A 13396-nucleotide genomic window follows, 5' to 3' on the forward strand; every position below is an offset into this window, starting at 1 on the left:
GGGGCCTGGACAGAGTAGATAGGGATAAACTCTTCTCGCTCGTAAACTGATCGCAAACCAGAGGGCACAGTTTTAAAGTGTTTTGCAAAAGAAGTAAACGCGAGGTGTGAAAAATCTTTGGGTTTGAAATGCACTGCCTGGAAGTGTGGTGGAGGCAGGTTCAATTGAGACATTTAAGAGGGCATTAGGTGATCATCTAAATAGAAACAATGTGCAGGGTAACGGGGAAAAGTTAGGAGATTGGCACTAAGTTAAAATGTTCAGAGAACCGGTGTAGACATGATGGGCCAAATGGCTTCCTTCTGCACCATAACGATCCTGTGATTAGTTGATCTTAGCTGAGGGAAGCATGTAGATCCAATTGGTTTCAGTGCCCTTTGGACCAGAGGAAAATTCAGCCAGGATTCCCTTTCCTACCTTATTCAATGAGCCTTGCTATGAGATATCCCCTGGGTGAGGAAAGGGTCAGGTTGGGTTGTGCTGGCCATACAGTTGCACAGTATACAAACACCCATTACCTAGGCTCACATGTGAATACTAACAAATCACACTAATTACTGGAGGGAAGCCAGCGTCTATGGAATGATATCCTATATCATTCCTAAGTTTGATATCATTATTGACAATATGAATGGGTGAATACTTATGCCTTCATGCAATATTTCTCTGTCCATTGTGTTAGCCAAGGCATTAACTAATTTAAAAGAACCATACATTCAAATAGCTGAAAAAGGAATTTATATATATTTGTTTAAGTGTTCCTTTGCTAACAGTCATCTTTGGTTTCCTTTGTTCGAGCCAGCAAGGGACAGAATTGAAGGAAAGCAATCAGATGAGGTATTTATATAAGTATTATTTATATATTATATATATATTAGATATATACTTAATTCAAAATCACGTAAACCAAATGATTTGAAATAATTCCATTTTTGCATACTAAACCTGGACAACCTATAAGACGACAAGAAAAACAAACCTCATCTTCTTCATTGATTTTGGCTGCGATGAACAAGCTGGAAATGGCAATGCAACGTAGGTACTTTGGTTGTGCCTAAACAAATTATACATTTAAAGACAGAATGAGGTAATATGTATAAACACCATTCTCTTCCAACTTAATGTAATCATTTACTAACGAATGTGACATAGATACAAGCAAACTGTTAATGAACAGAAACGTAACTGATGAAAGAGATTCATTATAAACTTTAATCTAGTTTGTTAACATTAAAAGAGAGTATTCCAGCAGTAATGTTCCAGTGCAGAGATTGGTATTGAATTCCAAAATTGTCTATTGGAAATTTTACATCACTGAATTCAGACACCTTCTTAATTAGCCTGAAATGCACTCCTTTGGAAGAGTTAGCCAATTAGGAGATATGCTTCCCCCTCCAGAACCTGAGTTTAAATACAACCAGAACTAATAAGGTAGAAGCCTACACTCTCTACTATTCTTTAAAATAAACAAAATAATTTGCATTTATATTGCAAACTTCAAATCGTCAGGAAGCCCCAAGGCACATAACATCTAATTAATTTCTGATGTAATATGAAATAAAATTGAGGAACAATCAATAAGACCCTTAGTCGAGCCCAGGCCCAGATCATTAAATTATTAATTCAGTCAGGGTGACTGATTCAGAGTTAAAATAAGAGCATACAAAATAGGAGCAGGAGTAGGCCAGGCGGCCCGTCTAGCCTATTCTGTAATTCAATAACATCATGGCTGCTATTCTACCTCAACTCCACTTTCCTGCCTGTTCCCCATGCCTCTTCATTTCTTTAATGCCCAAGAATCTATCAATCTCCATCTTGATCACAATGACTGACTAATTACAATCCTCTGGGATAAAGAGTTCCAAAGATTCAAAATGCAACTCTGGTGCAGCAGACTTTCTCATCTGAGGCTGAGGTTAAGACATTATTAAGACAGAGTTCAGGAAACTTTACCCTCCACATATTTTATATCTAACTTTTTAGACAGATTTTTGATTCACAAAGCAACCAAGGGTTATGGGGGGTGGAGGCAGGAAAGTGGAGTAAAGGCCACAATTAGATCAGCCATGATCTTATTGAATGGCGGAGCAGGCTCGAGGGGCCAAATGGCCTATTCTTGCTTCTATTTCTTGTGTACTGGTGACCTGAAAGTGACTGATGCAAACACTTGGAGCTCAAAATGCAAACATTCCACATCTCAGCAGTGACATCATTCACCTGAATGATAAAATAACTTTAGTGATGTATTTCAAAAGGACACAGGTTAAGCCTTTCCCCAATGTCCCCATAAATGTTGTTCTAAACCAGGCCATCAATAAATGGATAAGAAAGTCAGGTTCTCTCTATTCCCTCCGAAACTTGAGTTCATGTCTGACTTCTACTAATATGACCCCATGATAATCTACCGAAACTGGAAACTCACTGGAAGTAATTCTGATTTTGGTTAGTGTAAAATGGTTGTGTAGAAATAGAGTAAAAGATCTGCCACCAGTTAACTTTCAGAATGAGCATGAAATTGGCAAACAAACTTCAATATAGACAAGTATGCGGTCGAACTTGCTGGTAGCAAGAATAAGGAGGTCACAAACCCCTTGGAAAGTAAGGCCAGAACTTTTGTGCAGGTAGAGATCTCTGTGTTTGTGAAAACGGCAGCAGAGGTCCAGATCCAGAAGTCCCACCCCGGAACCCGGGTAGGAAATGATGGTGCACATCTGTAGATCACAGAGGCAACTGCACATTAATTAAAGTGAAACTGCCTCATTCAGATCTGATTTTAGCTGGTGGGATGTCCAAAACTCAACTTATGTATTTTAAGACCTGGTAGGAGAAGGTCTAAAGCTGTTGAAATTCTTTGGAGAGGTATGGTGCCCTTTGGGGTTTTTTAAAGTAGACAGGAATGTGTGCAAAAAGTGCATAAGCTCACTGGAATTGTTAAGAGAACTGTCAAGAAAACTGTCAAAAGAACTATCAAGCTGTCAATGCATTTAAATGTTCTGCCTTTTAAATATTAGAAAAAGCTTTCTGCAGTGTTAAAAAAAATGCTTGTTACTTCACTCTGTTGACATAAACCCCAAGGGTTATCATTACAGGAATAGTGTTGCATGACTGACTTCACAATTTATCATTATCACACTGGGGTGCCCATCAGTTCACAGTTTAATTGACACCTCCAAGTAGTTATGAACTCTTTGAAGTGGGACAATGGATACAAATGTTTGCTTTCATAAGGGACTGAAGGGAGTTAAATGTAGTGAAAGTTTTTTTTTAAACCAATGAGAGTGGTTTGCTTTGAAATAGTGAATTTCTCACTAAACACCTAAGAACTTTATTTAATCTCAGCACAGGTCCTGAGGTCTGCCCAAGGTGGATACTGGGTGAGCTGGCATAGTAACTTTAACAACAAAGTGTGATGGGTCAGCATGGGTTGGCACTAAGTTGACATAGGGGTTTAAAGGGCCCTGGGGTGGCTAGAGGGACCTAGGTTGGCATGGAGTGTTTGAGGGGCCATGGATGGAGGGGTGGAGGTCAGAGATGGCAATGGATGGGGCATGTAGGGGTGTGAGGGGTGAGGGCTGTATTTTGTTGTATTCATTTTTTGATATATTCAACAAAGTGGTGGAGCACTGACACAGGCCTTCAGGCCTTTACAACAGGCAGCCTCCAAACTTTTACCAGCATTACCCGCCAGGACACTTTTCCTTGGGTCAGGTTTGTGGAGCGGGGAACTGTACCAACACTTTGCTCCCAACCCAGGATCAAAAGTTCAGGCCTAAATGACTGAAAGGGGTTGAGGACCAGAGACATCAGAGGATACAGATACACAAATCGCACAAATTAATAAGGCCATTAAAAAACAAACAAAGCACTAGGGTTCAATTCTAAAGGGGCAGAAATGAAAAACAGAGCAACTATGTTAAACTTGGATGATAGCTTGGTCAGACCACATTTGGGGAGTACTGCAAACAAACAGTCTGTCTCCAGATTATAAAACGGACATAGAGGTACTTTAGAAAGTACAAACAAAGAATGTTAGAATGATATCAGAACTGAGATATTGTACACATCAGGAAGGATTGAACAGGCTGGAACACCATTTTCTATAAGAGAGAAGACTGAGCGTGACCTGGTGGAGGGCTTTAAGATTATTAAAGAATTTGGGTAGATGTAGAGAAGATGTTACCACTTGCGGGTGAGGCAAGAACCAGGGGTCATAAATATATAATGGTCACAAATAAATTCAATAGGGAATACAGGAGAAACTTCTTTACACAGAGGGTGGTTAAAATGTGAAACTGGCACAGATGCATTTAAAGAGAAGCTAGTTAAACATATGAGAGAGATAGGAATAGAAAATCATAAATGCGTTTGGATGCAGAAGAATGGTAGGGGCTCACGTAGAGCATGAACACTGGTATTGACATGTTGTGCCAAATAGTCTGGTTCTGTCCTATAAATATTATAGACACAATTTAATATTCCTCCCAGTGGCAAAGCTGAGGCGGGGACATTTAATCAGTTGGGAGAGTGTAATTTGGGGACTCCACCGCCTTCCCAACTTCACCCAGTGAAGTCCGGGACGGGAAGGCTCATGGACGACAATTAATGCTCACTTAATGGAACTCATCCCATCACTGCTGGTATTCAAGCAGCAATAGGTAGGGAGTTGTCACAAGGGAAGCCTGAAAACCAAACTCATGTCGGATTTGCTTGCAGACCCCCAGGGGTGGATCCCTTTTTTGAAGGCACTGATTGTCTGATCAAAGGAACCAGCATTAGGAAGTGGGGGAGGGGAACTGCTGAAAGGCCCCTCCTCACCTTGCCCACAACCCCAACCCTCATCCCGCCCTCGTTCACCTTTGGCCTCAGGTCCTTTGTTGAGCCTGGGGCTCTGGTGGATGCATTGCCAGCAGCTACCAATGCTCCCTGTGGTGCTGATGGCAATGAGGAGCTGCCGGTCTTTGATCAGCCGGCAACTCTCTGGGCATGGGATTTCCACCTCAGGGTCCTCAATCCAGGGGAAGGCCCGACAGGTGAGACCCTGTCACCTGGATTAAATGCCATCCTTTGTAACACATCTCTCCCAATTTTCATTTCTACTGTATTAAATCACTGGTGTACGTGTGTGTGTGTGAAAACCCTACTTTACAGATTTATGAGCTAAAGTTTGTCTCTTTAAGATCATTTATGTATCATTTCTATTACTGAAGCATATGATCATTGAAATTTTTACACAATGACACTGGCTGTCACTGGGAAAAACAATTCTGGTACAAATGTTGATGTGTTGTCATCTTGGAATATTTTGCTTTTTTTCTCACACATAATTCCTCATTGGGAAGATTAGATTCCTACATTTTCAGAAATTTTCAGTAATGCATTAGTGGAATAAAGAGGAAGCAAGCTGACCCTCCATTATTCCCCCTTTTCTCTTGGCAACTATATAGACCCAGAATTTCCAGCCCCAGCATGGCAGTACTCACCGCAGAGGGTGTGGTGGGCCAGCCAAATTCCATTGACTTTTGGCAGGACCAGAAGATCCTGGCAGTGGGCGGGGCCAGAAAAATCCCAGCTATAGTCTCTGGAAGCCATGTAGTAAATTGTTTTTTTTTAAATACTACTCTGGTGGGGATGAGTTCATTTTTCAATGAAAATTATCCCTAGAACTAATGGTCTTCAACAGCAAATGGACTGAAAATTAATAACCCATTGTCTTATAATAAATTTATACACAAGGGCTTCACATTCTTATCCCTATTTCAAAGATTTCCTCCAAGCTTTAGCCTATTGCTACTATCAGGTCTGTAGCTGCCCTCATACTAACTGTTACAGTTTGACTTAATTCAAGAAAGCAAGCAATTTCTAAAACTAAATATTAGGCAAATAAATCTTACCTTGACAGTTGCTAAGAGTCGGTCAAGAATACTAACAGCAAGAAAAAATGTCTCAGGGTAATAACCAAACTTTGAGCACAAGTCCCTGAGCCACAGAACCACATTTTCACGCTGCAATGGAGTGATAGTTGCGCCCTGTAGAAAGGAAATGAATAATGATCAATTTGGAAACCCCAAGGCAGCGAACATAATAAGTTTGGTTTGGGTAATTTTCTTTCCCCCCCCCCACCTCCCCAACCCCTCTTAAGAAGGCACCAACTCTTCCTGAATTTTGTTTTCTTTTAAATATGGCTCCATGAATGCCATAGAATATTTGTCTGTCTGAAGCCAGGATTGCAATCACTGTGCTACAGGGTGAGGCCTTCCAGCATATGGAACAGCCAGCCTTGCTGGAGACCTCTGCCAGATATAAAGCCTCCCATGTAGAGTCAGCTAGCTACTGGGAACTGAGAGGTTTTGAGCCTGATCTCCATAAAACAAACTTTTACACAACCATCCTTTAGAAATTGGAACTATAAAAAGGTCGCTATGAACTGGAACACACCACTTCCTTTGGGAACCAACTTCCCTTTTGGCTGTTGCTTTTCCAAGATTTTAACTTTCTATTATAATAAAAAAGAATTTTAGTACTATCTAATCGCGTGCCTGCCATCAGCGGAAGCACACTTGGAAATGATCAAGTAATTGGCATTTTATTTATGGTCTTATAGTAACAAAAGTGGGATGTGGCTCCAGTCCATCTCCAGATATAAAAACCCTTTGCCAAAAATATATTCATGAAGCAAGCTAGTTTAGAAACCTTAGTAGCAATATGTGGACTCATTGGTAGTACAAAAAAATCCAACAATTTTTTAAAAAATTATTAATTCACGGGATGTGGGCTTCGCTGGCTGGGCCAGCATTTATTGCCCATCCCTAGTTGCCCTTGAGAAGGTGGTGGTGAGCTGCCTTCTTGAACTGCTGCAGTCCATGTGGTGTAGGTAAACCCACAGTGCTGTTAGGAAGGGAGTTCCAGGATTTTGAACCAGCAACAGTGAAGGAACAGTGATATATTTCCAAGTCAGGATGGTGAGTGACTTGGAGGGGAACTTCCAGGTAGTGGTGTTCCCATCTATCTGCAGCCCTTATCCTTCTAGATGGTAGAGGTCATGGGTTTGGAAGGTGCTGTCAACAGGAGCCTTGGTGAATCCTTGCAGTGCACCTTGTGAATGGTACACACTGCTGCTATTGTGCATCAGTAGTGGAGGTGAATATTTGTGAATGTGGTGCTTTGTCCTGGATGGTGTCAAGCTTCGAGTGTTGTGGGAGCTGCACTCATCCAGGTAAGTGAGGAGTATTCCATCACACTCCTGACTTGTGCCTTGTAGATGGTGGATAGGCTTTGGGGAGACAAGAGGTGGGCAACTTGTCACACGATTCCTAGCCTCTGACCTGCTCATGTAGTCACAGTATTTACATAGCTAGTCCAGTTCAGTTTCTGGTCAATGGTAACCCCCAGGATGTTGATAGTGGGGGATTCAGTGATGGTAATGCCTTTGAACATCCCGGGTGATGGTTGGATTCTCTCTTGTTGGAGATGAGCATAGCCTGGCACTTGTGTAGCATGAATGTTACTTGTCAGCCCAAGCCTGGATGTTGGTCTTGCTGCATTTGAACATGGATTGCTTCAGTATCTGAGGAGTTGCGAATAGTGCTGAACAGTGTGCAACCATCAGTGAACGTCCCCACTTCTGACCTTATGATGGAAAGAAGGTCATTGATGAAGCAGCTGAAGATGGTTGGGCCGAGACACTTCCTTGAGGAACCCCTGCAGTGATGTCCTGGAACTGAGATGACTGACCTCCAACAACCACAACCATTTTCCTTGTGCTAGGTATGACGCCAACCATCAGAGAGCTTTCCCCTGATTCCCATTGACACCAATTTTGCTCCTTATTGCTACACTTTGTCAAATGTGGCCTTGATGTCAAGGGCAGTCACTCTCACCTCACCTTGGGGGTTCGTCTCTTTTGTCCATATTTGAACTAAGGCTGTAATGAGGTCAGGAGCTGAGTGGCCCTGGCAGAACCCAAACCGGACATCAGTGAGCCGGTTATTGCTAAGCAAGTATCGCTTGATAGCACTGTTGATGACCCCTTCCATTACTTTACTGATGATCGAGAGTAGACTGATGGGACAGTAATTGGTCAGGTTGGATTTGTCCTGCTTTTTGTGTACAGGACATACCTGGGCAATTTTCCACATAGCTGCGTAGATGCCAGTGTTGTAGCTGTTCTGGAACAGCTTGGCTAGAGTTGTGGCAAGTTCTGGAATGCAAGTCTTCAGTGCTATTGCCGGAATATTGTCTGGCCCCATAGCCTTTGCAGTATCCAGTGCCTTCAGCCATTTCTTGATGTCACATGGAGTGAATCAAATTGACTGAAGACTGGCATCTGTGATACTGGGGACCTCTGGAGGAAGCCGAAATGGATCATCCACTCGGCATTTCTGGCTGAAGATTATAGCAAATGCTTCAGTCTCATCTTTTGCACAGATGTTCTGTGCTTCTTCATCATTGAGGATGGGAATATTTATGGAGCCTCCTTCTCTAGTGAGTTCTTTAATTGTCCACCACCATTCATAACTGGATTTGGCAGGACTGCAAAGCTTAGATTTGATCGGCAAGGCAACAGAGAAATCCGGAAATCTTGTCGCAGAGAGGAACAGAACTTCTTCAAGGAGGTAGGCATTTCTTGAAGAGCAGTGGCAGTCAATTAAACACAGAGATAAAATGAGGACTCGAAACGTCAACTCTTTTCTTCTCCGCCGATGCTGCCAGACCTGCTGAGTTTTTCCAGGTAATTCTGTTTTTGTTTTGGATTTCCAGCATCCGCAGTTTTTTTGTTTTTAGATTTGATCTGTTGGTTGTGGGATTGCTTAGCTCTGTCTATCACTTGCTGCTTATGCTGTTTGGCATGCAAGTAGTCCTGTTATAGCAACACCAGGTTGACACCTCATTTTTAGGTATGCCTGGTGCAGCTCATGGCATGCCCTCCTGCACTCTTCATTGAACCAGGGTTGATCCCCTGACTTGAGGGCAGAGTAGGGGATATGCCAGGACATGAGGTTACAGAGTTGCTAGATCTGTTTGCAAGCTATTCCATTTAGCATGGTGGTAGTGCCACACAACACAACGGAGGGTATCCTCAATGTGAAGGCGGGACTTCGTCTCCACAACGACTGTGTGGTGGTCACTCCTACTGATACTGTCATGGACAGATGTATCTGTGGCAGGCAGGTTGGTGAGGATAAGGTCAAGTATCTTTTTCCCTCTTGTTGCTCACCATCTGCTGCAGACCCAGTCTTCCAGCTATATCCTTTAGACTTTACCTCCCCATAGGAAATTGTGTGATGTTCGATGAATTGAAAGTCAAATCTTTGTTTAGAGACATTTCCATAATGGAGGCTCTCAAATGTACCCAGGAATTATTACTATCATGCTGGTGTCCTATCTGGGGCCTCCATTCCATACTTCAGCCACTTCTATGTTGCACAAATTTTAAGTTGCATTGGTGCTTTCTAGTTTTCTTTTAAAGTGCAGAAGTCAAAAAAAGCTGTGATTCGTTGCTTCAATAACTTTTGACAGTGAACACATTGGCCCAGATTGTGCTGCAGCACAGTGTCATTAGTTGGACTTGTCCCTGCAACCTTCAGCTCAAAACAATTATGCCCAATAATTTGCTGAAAGTATGAGCTGATAACATCGCAAGGAGGGAAACAGAGTATCTTTGACCCAAGTGAACAGGGCAACCAACAGGGTATTCTCCTAACCAACTGAAATCATTGTGAAATAAAGAGCACACGGACTGAGAAGCAAGTGTAAATTAGAGTGAGTGAATTTAGTGACAAATCAGGTACAAAATGAGAAAAAAAAGGGAAAGAAAGATTGTAAAAAGAAACAAAAAAAAAGTAAAATTTCAAAGTTGGTATTTTTAAAATCTCTAACAACTCTTAATGTCTGAAGCAATTAGACACCACACATAAATAGTTAATTTTCAGTGCCAAACAAATTAGGAGTAATTAACAATGATCACATCTTTAAAAGGGTATTTATGGCTACAATGGCAAGACTTAACATTTTGCAGCAAGATTGGTTACTATCCACTAGACAAATACACATCCTCATTCCATCTAAAGCAGGTCGATGGTGAGGCAGACAGTGAAATGCTGTTTTCACAAAGCTAAAGCAGAGGTGTGCAACTCGGACAGAATCTTTTGAATATTGGTGTTTAACTACACATTTACCCCTTGCCTGAATTATCTGTACCATTTGCGCATCAATATCAGCAAGCACCATTAGATTCACCTTCATTTTGACCACAAGATATGGCCCATACTCCAGTCCAAGATTTCAAAAATACATTGTCATCATAAATCTAGCAGACTGCCCAAGTGAGTAAGAACAGTTGGAAATGGCAAGGAAGCCCAAGGAAGGAGCACACTGGAGGACCAGCTTATGTCATAGCACTGCCAAGGGGTGAGTTCAGGGGCCTAGCCTTTTAAAAGAAAGGTGATTTAGGAGCACCAGTAATTGCTGAATGCACATGAGGGAGATTCCACAATATACTGGACAGTGTGGAAGAGTGAACGTCAACGGCCCTGAACATCAATGTTCCTGAAGAGGTCAGCGTAACCCACAGCAAAGTGGTATAAAGAGCAGAAAGGGAACAGCTACACTGTTTCTCTGGAAGTTCCATTGATATCTCACCAAAGTTGCAGTGCAAGATTGGAAGAACCCTGATGCATTTACAGGTTGTTGATTTTTTTTTGACAATGTCCAACATCAATGGGGCTGTGCTCTGAAAAAAGGAAACATCATCATTTGAAACATGGGAAAAGTAAAGAATGTTGCGGAAATTGTACCACTTGAACTAAACTCACTTCACCCAGATGTAGTGAGCAAGATGGTGGAGGTCATTCATTGCCATAATAAGAAACAATAACACAACACTGCAGTTCTCTTTCCACATCCTCGGATGTTCTGAATTACTGTGCGCAATGGGTAAAATGCACAGGCTGGTGAGATGCTTCATAAGTAGATCACACAGGAAATGGAAGATATTTATTCCATTGTCTTTTAGAATTCTGGACACATAAGGCCAATTCTAACTCCGTCTGCCAGGTGGGAAAATGATGAAAGGTAGTAACCAAGTGCTTTAGAGTGCTGCACTTAGCAAAAAAAAGTTCAGCATGTTTACATTACAAGAAAGATTTTTTGCTTTGGTAGAAGGTTTAATGAGGGATTCTGTCTATCATTGTTAGATCTAAGGTTCTGATTCGTAAATCAATCTTCATTGTTCACTTTTCAGAAAGAAGAGAACTCAAATTATGTAGTATCTTTCAACACTACAGGTGTTGATGTCCCAAAGCAATTTACGGTCAATTAAGTAGTTTTTAAAAAGTGTAGTCACTGTTTTAATGTGGGAAATGGTACAGTCAATTTGCCAGAGAGTGTTTCCACAAAACACAGTGTACTGCTGGCCAGATACTCTTGTCAAAGCCACATAATCTATCACAAAGTTGTCTTGCTTCGCAGCTTCACTTCATCCTTTGTTTCATCTGAAGCTTTAACAAAAAGACCTCTTCCTTTCAGGTGTTAAGGGTCACAAGCTACAACAACTTATAGGTACCAACACCCCTCCAAATCTTTCTACCCCTTTACTTCTCTCTGAGCCTATCCCTTTCTCTAATCTCACCTCTTGCTGTCTATTCACAATATCGTCTGACCTTACCCTCTCTGATGCTGAATGAGCTGTCCTTATCAAAATGACTCAGCTTTATCCCCTCACACTCCCAGCTCAATAGATTGAACTTTGCATGACATGGAGTTCTTCTTCCATCACCTTCATCTCCATACTCACTTTTTGGCCAGAAATTCCGCCCCACCCCCAACCCACTCAACAGACCAGCCACCCTCATCTGGTGTTCTCCCTCCACCTGGACCCTTCCCACGGGCCTCTTATCTTCTCTTGATCTTTTTATTGATAACTGCTGGCATGACATCAGCCATCTCAATTTCTCTGATCCCCTCACTTATTCCAACCTGTCTTGAACTCTGAACTTGCTGCACTCTATTCTCTCAGGTCCAACATTAACATTGTCATCAAACCTGCCAACAAGGGTGGTGCTGTTGTTATCTGGCATATCTAGCAGAGGTTAAATGCCATCTCTCCGACACTTGCTGCCCTGAACTATCACTATCACTGAGCATTAAGCCATTGTTTCCCAGATTGTCACTGACCTCACCTCCTAAGGAGATCTTCCCTCCACAGATTTACACCCCATAGTCCCAAACCCTGAACAGCCCACTTCTACCTCCTTCCCAAGATCCACAAACAGGATTATCTTAGTAGACCTATCATTTTGGTCCTTTGCCCCACTGAACAGAATTCTTCCTATCTTGACCCTATTTTTTCTCCCCTTGTCAAGTCTCTCCCCATCTAGATCCAATACTCTTCTGATGCCCTCCATCACTTTAACAGTTTCCAATTTATTGGCCCTAACCCTGTCCTCTTCACTATAAATGTTCAATTTCTCTACACACCCATACCCCACCAAGAAGGTCTGAGGGCTCTCCACTTCTTCTTGAACAGAAATCCAAATAGTTTTTATCCACCAGCACCCTCCTCTGCCTGGCTGAACTTACTCCCTCATTGAACTCATCTCACGGCCTCCAAATAAATGGTGCTGCTAAGGGTACCTGGCGTAAGCCCCAGCTATGCCTGTCTTTTTGTCAGGTATCTGGAATATTCCATGTTCCAGTACTACTCATCCTCCCCAGCTCCTGCCCTGCCCTTAAACTGGAAAATTTCATCGACTTTACCTCTAATTTCCACCCTTCTCTCACCTTCACATGGTCCATTTACAACTCTTCATTTCCATTCTTTGACTTCTCTGTCCCCATTTCCGGTAATAGGCTATCAGCAAATGTTCATTATAAGCCCACAGACTCCCACAACGAGTTCAACTACACTTCCGCACACCCTGCATCATGTGTAAGGTTCAATTCTCCCAGTTTCTCCAAGTATTCTGATGACTCAGGCTTCCACAACAGCACTTCTGATCTGTCGCCCTCTTTCTTCAACTGAGGATTCCCCCTATCCTCCTCACCCCCACCATGGTTGACAGGGCCCTCAATTGTGTGTGATTCATTTCCCACACTTCTACTCTCACCCCTTCCCCTCCCTCCTAGAACCTCAATGGGATGCCCTTTGTCCTCAACTTGCACTGCACCAGCCTCCATATTCAACAGATCAGCCTTCAACACCTCCAGCATGAGGCCACCACCAAAAGCATCATCCCCTCCCATGTCAGCATTTCAAAGGGACCATTCCCTTCATGACACACAGGTCCACTCCTCTGTCATCCCCTGCACACTTTCCTTTCCCAGAGCATCTTTCCATGCAAGCGCAGAAGATATAACACCTGCCCTTTTACCTTCTCTCTGCTCAATGTCCAAGGCCCCA

General features: G+C 42.5%; 1 protein-coding gene across 1 annotated transcript in view; it reads right to left on the minus strand.

Moving 5' to 3' along the window:
* The window catches only part of LOC121281313 (cyclin-I-like), a 42328-nt gene that overhangs the window by 10538 nt on the left and 18394 nt on the right, over positions 1-13396 (minus strand). The window contains exons 3-4 of the mRNA XM_041194200.1: positions 5892-6026; positions 980-1054 (exon numbers count right to left, since the gene is read on the minus strand). Coding sequence (XP_041050134.1) covers positions 980-1054; positions 5892-6026 — 210 coding nt within the window. The remainder of the gene's footprint in view (positions 1-979; positions 1055-5891; positions 6027-13396) is intronic.

This window comes from Carcharodon carcharias, chromosome 8, assembly GCF_017639515.1.
Source record: "Carcharodon carcharias isolate sCarCar2 chromosome 8, sCarCar2.pri, whole genome shotgun sequence".
Lineage (NCBI taxonomy): Eukaryota > Metazoa > Chordata > Chondrichthyes > Lamniformes > Lamnidae > Carcharodon > Carcharodon carcharias.